The sequence below is a fragment of the Poromitra crassiceps genome (assembly GCF_964638095.1).
Source record: "Poromitra crassiceps genome assembly, chromosome: 27".
Taxonomy (NCBI): Eukaryota; Metazoa; Chordata; class Actinopteri; order Beryciformes; family Melamphaidae; genus Poromitra; species Poromitra crassiceps.
This window is the reverse complement of record NC_139650.1, coordinates 16,067,649-16,088,557: the sequence shown is the minus strand read 5'-3', so window position 1 is coordinate 16,088,557 and position 20,909 is coordinate 16,067,649. Positions and strand designations below refer to the sequence as shown.

General features: G+C 43.4%; 1 protein-coding gene across 1 annotated transcript in view; it reads right to left on the bottom strand.

Annotated features, from left to right (window-relative positions):
• Positions 1-20,909, bottom strand: part of LOC310798965 (E3 ubiquitin-protein ligase RNF123-like) — a gene marked incomplete at its 5' end in the record, with an annotated part of 386,065 nt that overhangs the window by 343,460 nt on the left and 21,696 nt on the right. The window contains 8 exons of the mRNA XM_083661528.1: positions 2,978-3,092; positions 4,942-5,067; positions 6,380-6,447; positions 6,942-7,028; positions 7,225-7,310; positions 9,722-9,776; positions 10,571-10,668; positions 14,180-14,259. Coding sequence (XP_083517654.1) covers positions 2,978-3,092; positions 4,942-5,067; positions 6,380-6,447; positions 6,942-7,028; positions 7,225-7,310; positions 9,722-9,776; positions 10,571-10,668; positions 14,180-14,259 — 715 coding nt within the window. The remainder of the gene's footprint in view (positions 1-2,977; positions 3,093-4,941; positions 5,068-6,379; positions 6,448-6,941; positions 7,029-7,224; positions 7,311-9,721; positions 9,777-10,570; positions 10,669-14,179; positions 14,260-20,909) is intronic.

Genomic DNA, 20,909 nt, shown 5'->3' with positions numbered 1-20,909 from the left:
CAACAGTGCTCTCCTGACTAGAGGAAGGCAAGCATTTTTTTAACTTGTCACGCCATTCTCACCCCAGCCATTCTCATGAAAATGGCTGGGGGAAAACGCTTTTTCGTTTTCGCGCTGATTGCTGGCGATGCGGGATTGCAAATTTACATAATAGATTACAGGTGGAACACACTTTGAAACACGCAGCATAAATATGACCAGAATCGCAAAAGCTTCTCTCAACCAAAACTCCAAGAAGCGAGCGAGTCCATGCCGACTTCCTCAAACAGCGGCCGCGCAGCCACAGGCACAGGACAGCAGCAAAGCACTGAGACTGGTGACAAGCTTGTGACGGCCGCTGCAGCCAAGAAGAATGCCCACGGAGGGAGGAGTTGAAGCAACTCTCCCTCTCGCTCTCTCCCTCTCTCTCTCTCGCTCTCTCTCTCTCCCTCCCTCCCTCCCTCTCTCTCTCTCTCTCTCTCTCTCCCTCTCCCCCTCTCACTAGGATTAAACCTAGTGCGTTTCCCTCCCGAGAGGGAGGGAGAGAGAGAGAGAGGGAGGGAGAGCGAGAGGGAGGGAGAGAGAGAGAGAGAGAGAGAGAGAGAGGGAGGGAGAGCGAGAGGAAGGGAGAGAGAGAGAGAGAGAGAGAGAGCGAGAGGGGGAGGGAGAGAGAGAGAGAGAGAGCCAAAAATGAATGGTTAAAGTGACTGTTCTATCGAATTTCACAAAAAGCCGTTTATCTCTGAATATTTTTTCTGACGCTAAAACCATGCTGTATTCAACTGCTAATGCTTACATAACTACTAACTCTACAAACTAACTCTTTTAGACAGAGAAAGTACACATTCTATTAGTACTTTTGAGATATTGTATGTTCACAAACTCCAAGCAGAAAAGAATCCTCGGCTCTTGTAAAATGAGCCACAATCCTCAAAAAACGGCTTGGCAGAAGCTACCTACAGCAAGAAAAAAACGGCTGGCAGTCAATGTGTTAAAAAATCTATTTGAATAATTATTTTTGTCAGATTATTGAATGATTTAGTTGTAGGCCGTGTTCTAAGCGGGATAATGGATAGTGAGCCAGTGATTACTGGAAATAATGACCTTCAGGTGAATGATTAAGCCCTCCGCTGCGCGTCGGGCTCAATATCACCTGTCGGTCATTATTTCACCAGTAATCACCGGCTCACTATCCATTATCCCTTACATAATCACCTGCAGCTCTCTCCTTCTTTTACCCACTTTCTCACTAATCACACGGCTGTTTCCATCCATTCCATTTTCTGATCGGCTACTCACTTAGCTTAGTTAGCTGTTAGCGGTGGCTGCTGTCTCTCCCTCGGTAAGATGTTTATGTTTAACGTTATAACATTGCTGTATATTTGTGGAGGTGGGAGAAGTCTCCCGCTAGTGTTGATGTCCAGTGTGATGGCAGAGTTTGTTTGTTTATTTGCTGCGTCGCGCATAACGTTAGACGAGGCGCACACACAGACTTTTTTTTTTAAATATATATAATCGCACCCTTTTGCGGTTATGTAATCGCACGTGCTATTCGATTAATCGTGCAGGACTACAACATGCCTAGTCATTTTCAACATGAAAAATAGTCCTAGCCAACATCATCACCCCAGACAGACAGACAGACCTGACCTCCCGGCCAACTCTGCTGGCTGAGGTAATAATAAGCTTGGCACTAATCAAAGAAACAAAACCAGTCTGTTGGGACACTATGCAAAAAACAAAACCAAAAAGAAGAAAAAAGATTCTGAACAAACTTCGCACATTTCCACATTTTAAGATGTATAATAACTTTTCCAGACCTTAACACGTTCACTGCCATTGACGAGATATCTCGTCTTACAAAATCCAACGGTTGACTGCCAATGACGAGATATCTCGTCTTAAAAAAAAAAAAAAAAAATTGACGGTGGGACGTGGATCAACGTCCCCCACGTCTCCTATAAAAATATTGGAGCCACCGAACGTGTACAACCCATTCCACCGACCCATTAAGTGGCGACAGTGCTCTCCAGACTAGAAAAAGCCGAGCCAAAACTGCAGGGGAACGCGCGAGGAAACCATTCTCTCATACTGTAAAATGGATTGGCGAAAACGCTTTCGCTTTCGCGCATTATCGCGCTGGGAGCTGGCGGTGGGGGATTGCAAATTTGCATAATAGATTATGGGTGAAACACACTTTGAAACACCAGCAGAAAGCGCAGAATCGCACGCAGCTTCATTCCAGCTGAGCTCAACCGAAAACCCAGAAACGAACGAGCCTCATTCTCATACTGTAGGTGAAAACGCTTTCACGCTGGTGCACACGGGCGCACAACGGTGGGGGGTTCCAAAAATAGACTGGGTGGAAAACACACTTTGAAACACGCAGCATAAAGCCTAGAATCGCACAAAGCTTCATCAAAGCTCTCAAACCCAAGAAACGAGTGAGCCCCATCCACACTCGCCGACGAGGGGGCCGCCAGGGAGGGAGGCTGCTCACTGCTCAGACAGGCAGTAGAAACTCGCTTGTGACAAACGCTGCTGAAAGCCACCAGACACGCCCACGGAGGGAGGAGTTTGAAGGAGAGGGCGTTCAGAACTATATTGTTTAGATGTCTGATCTCTCACTGATGCCAAAAATAAATGGTTAAAGTGACTGTTCTGCCTGTTTGATTGAATTTCACAAAACTGCGATTATCTCAGCTTTCAGTCTCAGACGCTGAAACCATGCTGTACTCAACGGCTAATATCTACATAACTACTAACTCTACAAACTAACTATTTTAGACAGAGAAAGCACACATTCTATTAGTACTTTTGTGAACTTTGTGTTCACAAAGTCCAAGCAGAAAATAATCCTCGGCTCTTGTAAAATGAGCCAGAATCCTCAAAAAAACCCTCTGGCAGAAGCTACCTACAGTAAAAAAAAAACGGCTGGCAGTGAATGTGTTAAAAATAAAGTTTTCAAATTCAGTGATTTTTCCAGCTAAATTCCTACCTGTGTGTCTATGGTAGTGGAGAGAACAGTCTTGATGTAGCCGAGCAGTTTCTGTGCTTTCAGCAGGTCGGCAGTGGGGGGGTTCTGGAGGGGCAGGTAGCCTTCCAAAGGGTATGTGAACCACACACAGGTTAAGGACAAACACTGTACACACAGAGTCATGAAGTGACAATCTCCGTTTAAGGTCTCAAAAGCAACACAACAGAGTGGCACATCACTTTTTCCAAGTCCTTCCTGTTAAAAACGGTGTGTGTGTGTGTGTGTGTGTGTGTGTGTGTGTGTGTGTGTGTGTGTGTGTGTGTGCGTGTGTGTTGGTGAGAAAATAAACAATTACTTTGGGAATCTCCATTCAATGTTATTGCTATCTGTTTCTGGTAACAGGCCAAGGGTGGGTGTATAATGTACCATAGGCTGCACACCGACATGTATATTATCTTACTACATCACCACAACATGGGGGGGGGGGGTGGTGGTAAAAGTACTACTTCTAACTTGATAAAGACCAATAAACTAGAATTAAAAAAGTATAAAAATAATTTTATTTACAAAAGCAAAGTCTACAGGGCCCTTTGGACAGCCACTTCTCACCTCTTGCTCCTAGTGACTGACCCAGAATCCCCTCATTCACACCTCTATCCACCTTATTTTTGAATGCCCCACTGTAAAAAATAATCGTGGGTACAAGGTCCGGTTTAACGTGACTTATTGTTGCAGCTTGCCATTTCCCTTGTTATACTCGGCTGCAGACCCGAATTATAAACCGGAAGCTGAAGGACGTTATAAAAGTTATAAATAGAGTCACGTTATAAACAACTAACCAACGCTGGGAGTCCGTATGGAAACAGTGTTACTCGAAATGGTTAAAAGTTAAATCAATTTGGTCATTCAGTGGCGTTTTACTGCCATGTAACATAGCTAGCTAGCCGCTAACATTAGCCACAGTAGCCGACTACCCACAATGCATTACGTTATCCCAGCACCCGAACGACACGGCGGTAGAGCAGAATGGCTCTGCTGTAAAAGGGTAAAATCCTCATAGACGTTTTTTTTGTCAAGTTAAAACCATAGACTGTAAAACAGTCTATTACACCGGAAGCGGAAGAAGCACCCATCAGGCATCATGGCAGTTAGACATAAGGTGGATATAGGAAGTCATGTATAGAGAGCCCCAGGAACGAGTCCGGAAATCATCGATGCTAACAGCCCTGGTTCTTCACAGTTTTCGCCTATGGGAGTTTTGAATGGGTTTTTGGCGCGATTCTTCTAATAATCTCTCTGGGCAACGCTGGCTTAATCAAACGCGAACCAGTGTTTAGTAACATCATCTTCACACATGAAGACCACTTTTATGAGTTTTGAAGCTTTTATGTGCCGTTAAAAGGGTGGCTAGCTAGCAAACGGCTAAATGAGACTACAATGTCGACGCGGATATTATACGTCATCACGAGTGAACGCGGAAATTCTTTCTCTCGCGCCTTCGCGTGTACGCCTATGCGACACTGTGTGTAGTTCTGGATTAGCTTAGCACGAGCTTTTTACCTCTAGGGCTCGCAGTTACGCTTCAAAACTCATGAAAGTGGTCCTCATGTGTGAAGATTATCCCGCTGAACCTTGGTTCGCGTTTGATTAAACTTGCGTTGCCCACAGACATTTTTTGAAGCATCGCGCCAAAAACCCATTCAAAAATCCCATAGACAGAAACAGTGAAGAACCAGGAAGTTCGGGACTTCCGCATTCAGGCTACAAAAATACGTCATCCCTGGGGCTCTCTATAGAGAGCAGCTTACTGCAGATAGCACCCTCTAGGCATAAGAGAAGGTATTACAACAACTTCTAATTTCTCAGTACAGGGGGAGGGGGGGGGGGATTACAGAAGTCAGAAGAAGGGCAGAAGAAATGTGCTGAACTTAAATCTTAACTTAAAAAGTTGTTTGTGTATATTTCCTATTGGTCTGGAAAGATATCTGAGAGGTCTGCTGCCAAAGTTGAAGGCCACCGACTCTTTGAAGGAGAGGCTGATGGCAGGGAAGTAAGCGATGCCGGGACCCATCTTAATGTTAGTGAAGGCTATGCCCAGAGACTGGCCGTTCCTGAGGACACACAGAACATCTTAATGTTAGTGAAGGCTATGCCCAGAGACTGGCCGTTCCTGAGGACACACAGAACATCTTAATGTTAGTGAAGGCTATGCCCAGAGACTGGCCGTTCCTGAGGACACACAGAACATCTTAATGTTAGTGAAGGCTATGCCCAGAGACTGGCCGTTCCTGAGGACACACAGAACATCTTAATGTTAGTGAAGGCTATGCCCAGAGACTGGCCGTTCCTGAGGACACACAGAACATCTTAATGTTAGTGAAGGCTATGCCCAGAGACTGGCCGTTCCTGAGGACACACAGAACATCTTAATGTTAGTGAAGGCTATGCCCAGAGACTGGCCGTTCCTGAGGACAGACAAAACATCTTAATGTTAGTGAAGGCTATGCCCAGAGACTGGCCGTTCCTGAGGACACACAGAACATCTTAATGTTAGTGAAGGCTATGCCCAGAGACTGGCCGTTCCTGAGGACACACAAATCAAACACAGCATCAAACATGTTCATCAACCAGTCCCTGGCAACTGCTGCATTCAAACTTTGACCAACCAGTTTAGACCCGCAACAATTAGTCAATTAATCTATTAGTCGATCAACAGAAAATTAATCGGTTAATCGTTAAGATAATTTTTTTTAAACAAATACTAAAATTCTCTGGTCCAAGGTTCTTAAATATAAATATTTTCTGTCTTCTATGACAGTAAACTGATTACCTTTGGGTTGTGGACTGTTGGTCAGGACAAAAGAAGACATTTGAGGACATCTTGGGCTTTGGGTGAAAAGTGATTAACATTTTTCACCATTTTGTGACGTTTTATAGACCAAACAACTAATAGCCCTAAACCAGTTTCATCTTTTATCAGATTTTAGACAAAAACAGAGTGATCAAGAATGTGGTTGGCCAGTTTGACAGCTACATGTCAAACGGGACAGTTAGAAATGACAGATTTACATCATGCGGACAAGATACTGTCCTGATTGGACTTCAATAAAACAAAGGTAGAAGGAAGACACGCACATCCCAGCCTAGTAGGGCAGGTGCAGAACTTAGTGATAAATGCAAAGAAAATTGTAAAAAGTTTGCACACTGCAAAGGGCTCCAGTTAGGTTTTTTATTGCAACACCGTGGGTGGTACCCACCTAACTGGAGCCCTTTGCAGTGTGCGAACTTTTTACACTTCAATAAAACACACACACACACACACACACACACACACACGTGCGATATGGAACGAAGGCCAAGCATTCTTCAGAATATTGCAATGAGCTGGTTTTACACTAATGTAACCAAGTGAGTTTGACTTACAAGCAGAACGTTATGGTTCCGTCATCCAGGTCTATCAGACAGCTCACAATGTCTCCAGCTGCCCACGACTGAAAAGAGATCAAACGCACTGAACATCAGTCATGTTAAGTAAAAAGGTAAAGTCCCACTGATTGTCACACAATGTGTGAAATTTGTTCTCCGCATTTGACCCATCCCCTGGGGGAGCGGTGAGCGGCAGCGTGCGCCGCGCTCGGGAATCACATGGTGATTTAACCCCCCAATTCCAACCCTTTGATGCTGAGTGCCAAGCAGGGAGGCAATGGGTCCCATTTTTACAGTCTTTGGTATGACTCGGCCGGGGATCGAACTCACGACCTCCCAGTCTCAGGGCGGACACTCAGACCACAAGGCCACTGAGCTGGTCATGTTGGTCAAATGCTACAAACAAATGCCATAAATACTCAAGGTGTATTTTTTTAATGGAACATACAACAATGCTTAAAATGCTACATGCTTGTTATAGCGATGTAATGCAACATCTTGATTGTAATTCTTGTATTCTCTTTCACCTTGCCATAGTTGGTGGTAGTCTCTCTCTCACCTTGCCATAGTTAGTGGTAGTCACATTCCACTTGCGCACTCTGTTCCCATCGTAGGCATACGAGTCAGGAGTGTCCCCCACACCCTCCTGGAAATAGTAAAAAGAAAGATAAAATAGGTGCATTTTAATAAACTAATATCGTATTTTAACTTATAAATTACTAGTTTATGGATAACAATAAGCACACATTATAGATGATTGATTTGTAATATTTTGAAATGTGTAAAATATGTTTATTACAGATTACTGAAATGTGTGTGTGTGTGTGTGTGTGTGTGTGTACCTCTTGGTTGAAGCGACAGTTGAGGGTACACCAGCCTATCTGCATTAGGCCCTGGGAGGAGATCAGCACTTCGTACGCCCATTTCCCTGGAGAGAGAGTCAATATGATCAAAGGGTTTTCTTTGATACTAGTTAAGATCTTTGCACACACAGTCCGTTTTTCGTATGTGTTTTTCTTATTTAAAATGCAGAAAATCAAACCTGTTCCGAAAAGTTTGGACAAAATGTTTTGAGTCAGTGTGTAAACGTGAGTGACACAACATGAGGTCATATTTATTTTAAAACGTGCAACAATTTTGGATGAAAAATAAGGACTTGGTGTGCAAAAGCCTTTAAGAGGTCATGAAACATTTGATCATGTGACTCTAGTTCATTTGCATTTCACCTCAGACAAGACAGGACAGCGCTTTCAAGTCTGACATTTATCGAGATTTGCCAGAAAGATGAACATTTTATCTTTTTGCAAACTAGTGTGCTGTTTGATGACATTACAGTACAGTAGTAAGGATTTGGAATGTTTTGATGAATCAAAACAACCACAATCGAAGTCAGAAACACAACAGCATGGTCAGGTGTCAGAGGGCACACTATCTCACGCCTTCTGGTTCTGCCCTTCATTAACGGGATTCTGGGATAAAATATTTCATTGGTACTCTAAGGCTTACAAAATAACCCTGCAGCTGGAAGCAGAACTCACCATCTTCGGCTCCTCGGAGTCCTCTCTGAGCTTCCCTACAGCTGTGCAACAATCTCTGACACTGGGGACAACTGTCGCCAAAAGACTTATTCTGAAGGAATGGAAGTCCTCCTCTTCACCTTCTTTTCAGGTGTCGATGATGGACATGATCTCTGTTGTACAGATGGAGAGACTCGGGTCCCTGAGAACCAACTCACTTAAGAGGTTCTCAACTATCTGGGACCCGTTTCTGGCCTACTTTGACAAGGTTATGAATGACAGGTGACTGAGGTTGGGGGTGATGGATGGCTTGCCTGGCTGGTATCTCGTCCCTTGCGGGGGAGGGGAGGGAAGGGTGTGTGTGTGTGTGTGTGTGTGTGTGTGTGTGTGTGTGTGTGTGTGTGTGGGACCCCATGCACATTATTTCTTGCAAACACATACATGTAAGCACCTTATGCGACTGGCAGCACCATGTTGTAATGGTGAATGTTGAATCTTGATGATGTTTTTTTTTTCTTTTCCTTTCTTTTCCTGTGTCTGACTGAGCCTGTTTGTCTTGTTCATATTGTGTTCTATATAAAAAATAAATAAATAAAATAAATAAATAAAAAACACAACAGCATGGTCTGACTGCGGCAAAAACAATGTTGGCCCTTCGCTGGCAGCCTCCTCCTTCACTCTCCTGGAATCATTGGCTACAGTCCCTTTTGGATATAGCATATTTGGAAATGTCAGTAGCAAGAATGCATAATGCCAAACAATCAGCCATCAGTGCATGGGCTTCCCTTACTGAACACATCCACTAGGTCATAGTGCGCCTACTGTATATACGATTAATGTCACATAAATAATACAAGCTGTTTATACATTTTGTTTTTCTTAATTTCTCTGATTTTCTCTCTGCTTTCTGATCTGATACTAAGGCCAATTGTAATGTAAGTTGTTTGCCGCCTTGGGTGGAGGGTAGGGGTTAATTGTTGTGTTTTTGTTGTGTTTATATTACGTGTTTGTTATCATATCAAAGCAATAAAAAAGTTGATAACAAAAAAAATAAACACAACAGCATGCTGTGAGCCTGGAGCCTGTTAGAACTTAGAATTCAAAATACTTAATACCAACACTTAACTAGCCTGTACTGTACTGTACTGTACTGTACTGTACTGTACTGTACAGCCACCCTAGTGATGTCATCAAGCAGTGCCCCAGTTGGCAAAATGGTAAAATGTTGTTCATCTTTCTAGTAAATCTAAGTACGGTAAGTAAATCACTGACTTGAAATCAATCAATGTCCCGTCTTTTTTTTTTAGGTGAAATGCAAATGATCTAGAGTCATATGATTACATCTTTCATGTCCTCTTTAAGGTTAGGGTTATGGTTTGGGTGCGGCTTAAATAACTGAACACACGTGAGACATGACGTGTCCACATGACATGTGGGACACGAACCCGGTCCTCCCGTGTGAAAGGGAAGGAATCTAGATTTCCCTGGAAATGTACAGATTTACCGCTTTCTACATTTACCATAACATATCCACTAGTAGTAAGCAGGCACATAACATATCCACCAGTAGTAAGCAGGCACATAACATATCCACCAGTAGTAAGCAGGCACATAACATATCCACCAGTAGTAAGCAGGCACATAACATATCCACCAGTAGTAAGCAGGCACATGCCAAATACATCCTTTCACACTTTCGACTGTATTTGCAGTAATCCAAAAGAACTGTGACATTGCCTCTTGTAGACCATGTTTGTACTCCGCGTGATATACTGTAAATTGGTCGTTGGACGTTTGCTCGAGCGGTCTGAGAAGCGTTTACCTTTATATACACATGTAGTAGCTCTGATGGAGCTGAAGTTGCTGTGGCCGATGACCTAGAAGCATTCAAACACAAAATATGTCACTTGTTAGATGATGTATTGCATTAAGACCATATTCTGCTGTCATCTCATTCAAAGTGGAGCAGGGAAGGAGAAGGAATAACACAGATGTAGAGACAGATGTAGAGACAGATGTAGAGACAGATGTAGAGACAGATGTAGAGACGGATGTAGAGACAAAATAAAAATCGTTCCATGTAGAAATAAGAGCCGGGAGGGCGTGCTCTAACTCGACTGTTATATAATAGTTATGATGGTGATGTAATAGGTATGTGGCGTGGTAACGGTTACTGTCTGAGAGGTTTTCACAAAGTAGTGTACAAGCATAGGAATCATAAACTGGAGAAAAGAGAGGTTGTTAACTAGCTTCACATTTACCTAAAAAAGTTAGGATCTCAATCAATAAAGTAGTGGTTTTCAAAGTGGGGTTCGGGGACCCCCAGGGGTCCTTGAGGGGGTTCCAGGGGGTCTTTTTCTGTGTCATGCACACAGGGTGCCCAACCCTCATGGCTTTATAAGACACCAAATAGAATACCATTGCAGTGGTACATTACATAGGAATATTTTTTTTTATATAATTTTTTTTTCACAATAATTCCATCCATAAGTAACACAATGACAGAAAGTATATGACTATTTTGGTCATGGGTTTCCTATCAAATGTGGGCCTGTGGTCTAATTTGTGCCAGCTTAGGGGTCCTTGACGTAAAAAAGTTTGTGAACCACTGCAATAAAGCATGACCTTACTACTTGTCTGAAACTAGCCAGTGTACAATATGCAATCTCACCCCGAGTAGATCATCGTCTACAAACAGGAGTCCTTCGAAGCCACTGGTGTGATCCAGAACTACAGTCTGAGGGCCCAAACGACCTTCGTTAGGCTGATCTGCAGAAACACAAAGATAGCCAACATCATTAAGTGAGGCTAGTCTCTGTGTGCTTTCAGTCTGCACAGCCTAGGGACCAGGACCAATGAGGGGGCTTTGGGACATGGGACACGGGGTACTGGAGTGCAATGAAGAAGAATCCTTTTTTTCCTCCTCGTTTTGTCTTGTAAATTCAAGTTTGCTTAAAGAACAGGGGATGGTTTGGCAGCCCTGTATGAGAATACACTAGAACTAGAAACACACCGTAGAATGTGTGTAAAAGGCAGACTTTGCATCATGTAACACTGATGTATTCAATGTCATAACTGGAATAAAACCAAATAAATATATTAGGGAATGTTTCTTTGCTGCATGCCGTGGGCCGGCAGATTAAAAGGTCACCAGCTGAAGTGGCCGGTTGGAAATAATATAATAATAAATTCTTTATATAAAATAGCCTAATATTGTGTGACCTATTAGCCTAAGTGATGTTGCCAATAGGCTACACCTTAAGTATAGACTTGGATATAATTTTTTCTCCGCACACTGCAGCATCAGTCCCGCCAGCCAGCACTGTGCCCGCTTTGACTTGATGCAGGAGGAAACCCAAATGTCAAAGCAGACATCCCTAGGCCAGTCCTCTTTCAAATCTAACGATGGTGCAACAGGTACTTCAGCCGAGGCCAGCAGGACAGCAGAAAAGCATCAAGCACCCGCTGCTACTCCTCAAGAAGAAACAGCATGGCTGCCACTGCACCATCTGTGAGAAGGCAGGTAGGAAAAACGGCTTCACCAAAGGGTCTATCAATTTGAAAGCATCGGCACTTACAGAACACAGTCAATACCTGCACCGACCACTCAGCTGTTAATTTAATAGCCTACATTTGTTGGATGATTGGATCATAGCGTTTGTTTTTTGCGTTTTATTGCTGTTTATTTTTGTATTTTTTTCAATATTGTTTTCCAGATTTTTTATCCCATTTTTATCCCCCATTAGTGGTAATTTTAATTTATTTATCCTGGTTGCTGCTCCACCCTCTGCCAATCTGGGGAGAGCCGAAACTGGCTCCATGCTTCCTCCAAGACATGGGCAGTTAGCCAGCCGCTTCTTTTCACCTGACAGGGCAAGCTTCACCGGTGGGACATAGCACGTGGGAGGATCACGCTATTCCAACGAGTTCCCCTCCCTCCGAACCGGCGCCCCTAACGACCAGAGGAGGCACCACATCAGCGACCAGGATATTGCATGTTTTGGTGTGGGGTTCCTATATGAAGAAAACCCCAAGGGGGCACGGGGAGAACATGCAAACTCAACACAGAAAGGCCATTTTGACAACCCCACCTGGGCGGCGGGCACTCGAGGACATGCGGACGGGCACGCACTCCTTCAGCGCTCACAGCGTCCCAGGTGGGAATCGAACCCAGGACCTTCTAGCTGTGAGGCGACAGCACTTACCACTGCACCACCATGCCCCCTTTATTGCTGTTTAAAAGTTGGCTATATTATAGTTCTTAACGGGCCTGTAAATTCAAACCCGAACCAAATTAATTTATTAAGGAGCGTGATGGTCACCGGTCACCGTGTGCGGCAGCTGCGGCTCCCTTTGAACTTGCGAAGACCTGAATAGTTAGATAATTCTTTTGAAATAAACACCAACAAAAATGATTTAAAATTAAGATTTGTTTGCTAAAATTATGTTATGTATTTAAGAAATGATTACATCCATCTTTTCTGAATAAATTTTGACTGGCCGGTAAATATTCTATATGGCCGGAATTCTGGAATGTTACCAGCTGCATTGTCCGTCCAGAAAAAAAGTCTACCGGAAGTCTTGGCCACACCACCAAATGATACACACACTCTCCACCACCTCTTCATCATGACTACAGCTGTTTTTGGAGTTAGAAATACTTGATTGCCTCCCAAGATTTGAGCACTCAAACTATTTAATATGCAACAGCAGACTTTGGCTGCTCCTCAAAGGGATACTGATTACATACGTATTAGTATTACTCTATAAATAAACCCTGAAGGACAGTAAGGAGAGGGAGGAATCTGCTGGGGCCGGTTGCACAAAACACCTTGAGTTAAGTTTGAAAAAGAAAAAAAAGTATTTTTAAAAACACTGGACAAAAAACAGTAGAAAACAAGATGTTTCGGTGTTCATCCAAACACCATCATCAGTTGTAAAGTAGAGTAGATGCACAATATATCGGCAATCATATCGGTATCGGGCGATGCTAGTCATTTTTTTCCATATCGGCATCGGTCCAATGTTGCAATGTTAATATTGGTTATCGGCATCAGGCACAATTTTCACATTGAGAAGAAACAATGCAGTAAATCTATGATCTATGGGCTTTTCCAAATGTTTTGGAAATAAAGAAATGCATTTTCAAATTCAGTGTTTACATGTGTTTTTCAGTATGTACCAAATTGTATTATTATAAAAATGTGTTTTTTATACAGATCATATCGACATCGGTAAATATCGGTTATCGGCCATATCAACAATAGCATCACTATAAATGCAGCAGCAAGTAACTGGCAAATAAATAAATACATAAATAAAAGAAACTTCATGCCATGTGCTTGTCATGTGACTTCATGCCATGTGCTTGTCATGTGACTTCATGCCATGTGTTTGTCATGTGACTTTTCTTGTGTGGATTTATTTTGCCAGAGTTACTTCCTGCTGCATTTACAACTGATGGTGTTTGGATGAACACCGAAACATGTTTTCTACCGTTTTTTAGTCTAGTGTTTTTAAAAATAATTTATTTTTAAAACTTCTATTACCTGGATGTCTGAGAAATGAAGTTGCACAGCGTTGAGATTTTCCAAGTTAAGGTTTCCTTGAAACAAAATCGATTACACAAAACACCTGTAAGTCTTCTCCTTAAGCTTTCCTTAAAATGTTGAACCTTAAGGAGAAGACTTAAAGGTGTTTTGTGTAACTGATTTTGTTTTAAGGAAACCTTAACTCGGACTTTAAGGAAAATGTTAACTCAAGGTGTTTTATGCAAGCGCCCCCAGCAGCTTTAACGAATAATGAGCTTTTACAGATAGTACAGAAATAAATGAGGACTATATCTGAAAGTTGAAAATGTGTGTTGCATGTTTGCGCGTCTGCAAGCATCCGTGTTTGTGTCTGTAGTCGGGATTCCATCAATGTATTTTGATGCACATTTTGCAGTATCGCATTCAAAAAGGTTGAAGGAAACGGCTAAATTTGAAAAAACTTCACCAAAAGGTTTATACATCGCAATATTTACTCATCACCGCCAGAAAAAATAGTGTCACCAGCAGATTACCTGACATAATAATTATTTCTCCTATGGCAAGTAACCATTGGAAAGATTTCTCCATCTACAGTACACACAACCTACTTATTCGCATAAGAGCTGTTAAAAAACTGAAACTCACCCGATTCTAATTTTAAGATTGTTGACGTTTCAAAAGTTTGCTTAGAATTTGCGCAAAACCTGAATGGAAACGCAGCTCCTGTGTATAAGCGTAAGTGTATGTACCTCTGCTTTCCTCACTGGGTTCTCCCTCAGACAGCAGTCGTTCCAGGTGAGCCTCGAGATCTTGGAAGCCAAGAGGTTTCCTACAGAAGAGGAGGAAGAAGGAGAAGAGGTAGAACGGCAGATGGAAGAGAGGAATAGAAAAATATTATCTGATTAGTAGTACACCAAGGAAGCGGAGGCAGCAAATAACATTACATATTAGGAACTCAGTCAAGACCTGCACTCGATATACGTCCAGTCTCAGGGCACATTGGCTTAAAAGCCTGCATATGAATTTATTTTAATGTTTCCTTATTTGACCAGTTGTTTTTTAAAGTGAAATGTATATTTTTTATGTTATTTGTGTGTATCTATGTATTTATGTATGTATGTTTTTTCTATGGACCATGAGTCTGCAATAAAGCAATCAATCAATCAATCAATCAGGGAAAAAACATTAACTATATGGGGACAAATTCAAAATATTATGGGAATTATGATGTGCAGTTGGTATATAACAATGCTACTTATTTTTTTATTTTCTCTCCTCTGCGTGCCGTGAGCAGTGGAAGTGTTAACACAACCCGGAAGAATTTGGCCCACCCCCGCATATGAACATAAGGTGAATAGGTTGAGCGGGTATTACAAGCCTAAGTGTCAATAAAGCCCATTGTAAAACCATGGAAATTTTCAAAAATGCATAGTCATTATTCTGAAAGCAAGGCTGCTATTGTAAGTTCCTGAAAAGTTCACTTTAATATATACAGGGTTTAACCCCGTGTTACTTTCTTGTGTTGCCTTCTTCATCCCCTTTCACATATCAAGGCCCATTATTTATCAGCTTCTCAAATGACCCAAATCAGAAAAGGATGAGTGAATCTTTTCTTTGCAGACACATTGACATCAGGGCTTGTATGTATTTTGTACTTTGTAATTTCGTACTCTATTTTGTAAATTTCTATATATATTTCTGTATTGTGAGTGCGTGATTATTGTATTTGCACGTGACAATCTTGTCAGCCAGAGGACCACAATGGAAATAAGCCTTGTGTTTTACTCCTCGGCCGTTTCTTACGTTTCATAATGTCTGTCTTCTGTGAAGCAGTATTATGTGTGTTTTAAATTGTCAATAAAACTCACTTACTTTTTTGACAAGAGGACCTTCCATACAATGTAAGCAAACAGTGCAAGACCTACAACTCGGTAACCTGTAATATGCATGTGATCAGGGCTACTGATCTAGGGGTGTCAAGCACGTCCATCTGGCTATTGTCAATCATCATAATATGAGAGGAAAAACTGATTGTAGATCAGCAATCCTAGTCTGGGATGATTGATGAACGCCAACCCAAGTAAGCAGAGAAGGACACTATACCTTCAGTAGAGCAGAGTGGCTAATGATTAACTGTCACCAGTCACTTTGCTTTTAGAATGGAGTGGCACTTTTCAATTAGTTTGTCATTTCTAAAGGCAAAGTGAACGATAAATAAAATAATCTCAACATAATTTGGCTGACAGCTGGTGATAATTTGCTTACACAGTGAGATAATAGAATACAGTGCAGTGCAGTGCAATACAATGCACCTGGAAGCAGTGGTTGTTAGACTTTCTTGTTGTCTGTCAAAATGACAGACAGGGTCGTAAATATTCTGTCATGGCCTTCACATGTTTCTGTCATTATTCAAAACAATTCTGTCAATGTCAAATATTCTGCTAATGCAGTGCTGACCAATTTGGGGCCCGCGGGCCAAGTTTGGCCCTCCCCGATTTTTTTATCCCATTTTTATCCCCCATTAGTGCTAATTTACTTTTATTTATCCTGGTTGCTGCTCCACCCTCTGCCGATCTCGGGAGAGCCGAAACTGGCTCCATGCTTCCTCCGAGACATGGGCAGTTAGCCAGCCGCTTCTTTTCACCTGACAGCGGAAGCTTCACCGGTAGGACATAGCACGTGGGAGGTTCATGCTATTCCAACCAGTTCCCCTCCCTCTGAACAGGCGCCCTTAACTCATTCACCGCCAAAGACGTCTTTGACGTGTTATCAGAAATAGCCCTCCCCGCCAATGACGTGTTTGACGTGTTTTTGTTTTTATGAGTGCAGCGCATAGTTGAAACACTTACCCAGCCTGTGACATAGTTTCAAGTCCCTAACCTCAAAGTCAAGCCGACAGCACGTTATCAAACACATACCGCAGCTGTTGTTTGAAATTAGGAAGAAGGTGGAAAGGAGGAGAAACGCGCTTCCTTGTTGCAGAGGAGAAACGCCATTGAAATGCCCCCTCGCCGCGCTGCAGAGCTGATCGACTTGCTGCAGAGCAGCGGACATCGAAACCGCGGTAGTCAAACCCGTGACCAACATGATCGATCCTGGTCCCTGGACCCCGTTCCTATGTGCCAGCCCGAAAGAGACGAGACGAGTCACAACTGTGTGGAGGAGGAGAACAGCTGCAGCCTCGCCACAGAAATGGCTTTCACACAGAGTCAAGCAGCAGAGCAGCACAGCCACTTTCCTGGCGAGGAAGACTGGACTGCCTAGTCAAACCCGTGACGAACATGATCGATCCGGTTCCAGCAGCGCCTGGTCCCAAAGCCAAGCCGGACCCGTTCCTGTGTCGTGTCCATGGACTGTATATAGTCGTGTCGCAGCATTCGTCCCAGCCCGAACGAGAGGAGGAAAACGAGCAGAGGAGGCAAAACGCTGATGGGGAAGGAGGGGGAAGGAGGTGGGGGGAAGGAGGTGCGATCTAGCAGCAGCTGTGGACAGAACTCTCTCTCTCTGTGTGTGTGTGTGTGTGTGTGTGTGTGTGTGTGTGTGTGTGTGTGTGTGTGTGTGTGTGTGTGTCTGTGTCTGTGTCTGTGTGTGTCTGTCTGTCTGTCTGTCTGTCTGTCTGTCTGTCTGCACACTCACTCACACTGAGCAAACTGTATTGTTGAATGTAAAAAAAGCACTTCATATATATATATATATATATATATATATATATATATATTTTTTTTTTTTTTTTTTTTGTCATTTGTGTCATAATGAATAATATTTACATGTCTGATGTCAATACAGTTCAAAATAAAAGAATTGAGAGCGAGTTCTGCCTGAGATTGTGTGCTGTACATTTTCTGCAATTTCTTTTCTCAGAGAGACCTTTTGGGTGAAAACAGGGTGTATATAAATGGCTATAAGTAGAGTACAGAACATGCTAAAAGCTCACTTTTTTTTCCTGGTGAACCCAGAGACGTACATCTTCATTTTGAGGTATTGCAAATCACTCTGGTGCTAATAGATAATTTACTGTGGGTCTTGAAAGATGACCAACAATTATGAAAATCTTTGGCCTGTGCTAAATATTGGCAGTCCTAAACTGGCGGTGAATGAGTTAACGACCAGAGGAGGAACCACATTAGCAACCAGGATATTGCATGTTTTGGTGAAGGGGTTCCTATATGAAGGAAACCCCCGGGAGGCACGGGGAGAACATGCAAACTCCACACAGAAAGGCCTTTTTGACGACCCCACCCGGGCCGTCAATTCAAGTTGTGAATTAAGTCAAATTTCTCTCTTGATTACAAAGGTGGAAAATACAACTGTTTTTAACTGGGTGTTTACTGATTAAATGTTTAAAGGGGGACTAACCCCCTAGATATGTATCAGAACAGTGATTTGAAAATACCTATGGAAAAAACCAAGAAATGACATATGCTCTTGTCTATACTGGACTCTTTGGCTGTGTTCAAGTCAAGATTCTTTTTCGGAAATCGACGCCATTACAGTTTGCCTACTGCCTCAAAAATAATTTATTTGAGAGGGGCAATATCTTTATAAATATCAACAACTAGCCAACGCTGTTGGTCTGTATGGAAACAGAAAATCTGAAAATGGTTGAAAGTTATATCAATTTGGTAATTCAGTGGCGAACTAGAAATTTAATTATTTTTCTGCATGTATCTCTATGGCAGGGTGTCAAATTACGTTACGAGAGCAAAGTGACATGGGCTCGTTAACAGCAGCACACCCACAATAGGACAAACCTCTCGCTCTGGGGTAACACAATGCGAGATTTCTCCACGTAATTCCCTCGTCTAACTAGAGATAAACCGCGCAATGAAATCCGTTTTTAATTTGCGTTTTGGGGCTTTTCGTGATTCTTGTTGAAAGTTACAACACCTCTGATTTTTCCTCTCAGAGAGCAGGACAGAGCTCTTCTCCTCCTCGGAGCACACACACACAGACAGAGCCAGTTGCTCTGCTCTGCTGACTTTCATTTCCTGAGAAGTTGGCGTTGCTTGTACACAGTGATGATATTATATTAGCCGATATGTTTAGAGAAGCTTTGTCACGTTGTCACGTCGTAGTATAGCGTTATACCTTACATTCCCGCTAAACTGCGACGAGATTTGTTTGCTGAAATGTCAGACTGTTGAAAGCCCCCGCCTCTCACTGCTGCTGTCTGCTGCTGCGGGTGCATGAGCGAGCAGACTCTCCCGTTTGACTGGCCGAGAGAAAGTGCTTCCAAGTCGGACTGATAGCCGCGGAAATGTCAGACTGTGCACAGAGAGCACTGGAGAAAGTGCTCCAGACAGCAAAACACACACACAGCGAGTCAACCCCCCCCCCCCCCGTTGCTTGTACACAGTGACGATATTATTCTCAAATACACTACTGCCGCATGCGCTGGGACGCGTCATTAGTGATGTTATCTGGGGTCGTAAGGTGTTTCGGGTCTGTCAACATCATACACCCTCGCCCAGTAGACCCAGCCGAGGCCAATTAAGACCCCGACTCGCGTCCCAGAAGCCGCTCACGGATCAGCCTTACTACTCTGTCTGCAACGTTGCCCGCGGGAGGGGTAAGCGAGAACGCCCAATCCGCTGCAATAGAGCTAGTGCTACGCCGCAGTATTGGCCCTTCGGGGCATGGAGGATCTAGGCTCTGTGGGTTACTCCCGGCCGTGCTCCTCCTTCGTCTCACCAGACCCTCCCGTGGCAAAGGCAATCCAGAGGCTGAGAGGATGCCTCAAGGACGCCTCAAGAGGGCCTGTGCGCTGCACGTCATTTACCTGCGTCGAGCACCTCGCTCTAGCCTGGAGGACCCCAGGCCGCGCCGATCTTTGCGCAGATTTTCAGGAGGCTAATCCGTAGCGTTTGTGGATTTCTCCCTCACGAGAGAGCCAGGATGGGGTGCCAATCCCATCCCGTACCGGTTGCCGTCTCTCCGGCCGTCAACTGTCTCTCCAGCTCGTCACCAAACTATACTTGGTTGTCACCTAGTCTTTCCTAAGTGTCACTGGCCAGAGGCAAGCCAGGGTTCTATATTCTCAAATACACTACTGCCGCATGCGCTGGGACGCGTCATCAGTGATGTTATCTACTATATATTACAGTAGCCGATGTGTTTAGACCAGCTTTGTCACGTTGTCACGTCGTAGTATAGCGTTATATTTTACATGTGCGCTATACTGCGATAAGATTTGTTTGCGGAAGGATGAAAGTGAGGCTCTCACTTTGATGCTGGGCGAGAGAGAGTGTGCTGTGCTGCTCACCCCCCCCCCCCCCCCCAGTCCCCAGTCGCTAGTCGCTCTGCTGACAGGCAGAGGGGGAGAGAGAGAGAGAGAGAGATCGGCTCCCTACAAGCAGCAGAGTGAGTGAGAGAGAGAGAGGGAGAGAGAGAGAGAGAGAGAGAGGGGGGGGGATCTGCATGGGGAAAGTGGGAGAGAGATATGATGCTGCTGCTAAGTGCACTGAGTTGTGAGGAGCCGAAAGGGTACAGGGGGAGTAGTGGAGTAACTATCTTGAAATCCCATAGTCTTTGGGAACACTGTGACGTCAGTGTGTTCCTAATCTCCCATTCATTTGAGAAAAAAAAAAAAAGCAGTCTTCGACCCTTAGAGGGCGCTTATGCCAGGTATGCTGCTGAAAAATGATACAAATGGTAAAATGGCAACAGTTTGGTGTCAAATGTGGAAATTCTGACCAGAATTCTTCACACATCACCCCCAAAGTCATATATATTGGTTAAAAGCTGAAAAAAAGTGTTTTGGGGGTTAGTTACACTTTAAGCTCCCCACAAATGCAGATGTTTTTTTAAATATATTATAACCAATTGCAAATTATTACAATTACAAAACAGATAAAAAGTAGATTATTATATTGAAATGTTATTTTAGATTTAGAATGTTAATTTTCTATAAAACACAATAATACATTTTAATGTAATTCCACAACGTTTATTTTTGGCCCTCGGCCCTCCACCCAGATTGAGTTTTGGCCCTTCATGGGAAAGAATTTGGGCACCCCTGTGCTAATGGGACCACTGCCTAGTGGTCCCATTGCCTTTCTCAGCCTAGTTACTTATTTCACGGGTCCTATTTCAAATATTTATTTCTGATCAACTGGACATCTTTCCATATATTCACCATTTCTCTCAGCGAATGAGCACCCCTATCCTTATTTCCCCCCTTGTTGAAGTATGCTGTGGCCAGTGATGACCCTTCACACCTCACCCGCATCCATGTGAAACCAAACCTGCTGGAGATGTCACCTAAGCCTCACTAATGGCTCATTTCCACCACATACACCACAACAGCACAGTACAGCTCTACTCGACCTGGTCTTACTCGTCTCTACTTGATATAGACTGTTTCCATAGCAAGTTTACTCGCCTCCGCCCACACCTGGTCATCATAGTGACAGCATATCTGTCCTCCGCGAACGTATAACGTTCAAATTAAATCCATACACGGAACTTTTAAACTGGTTA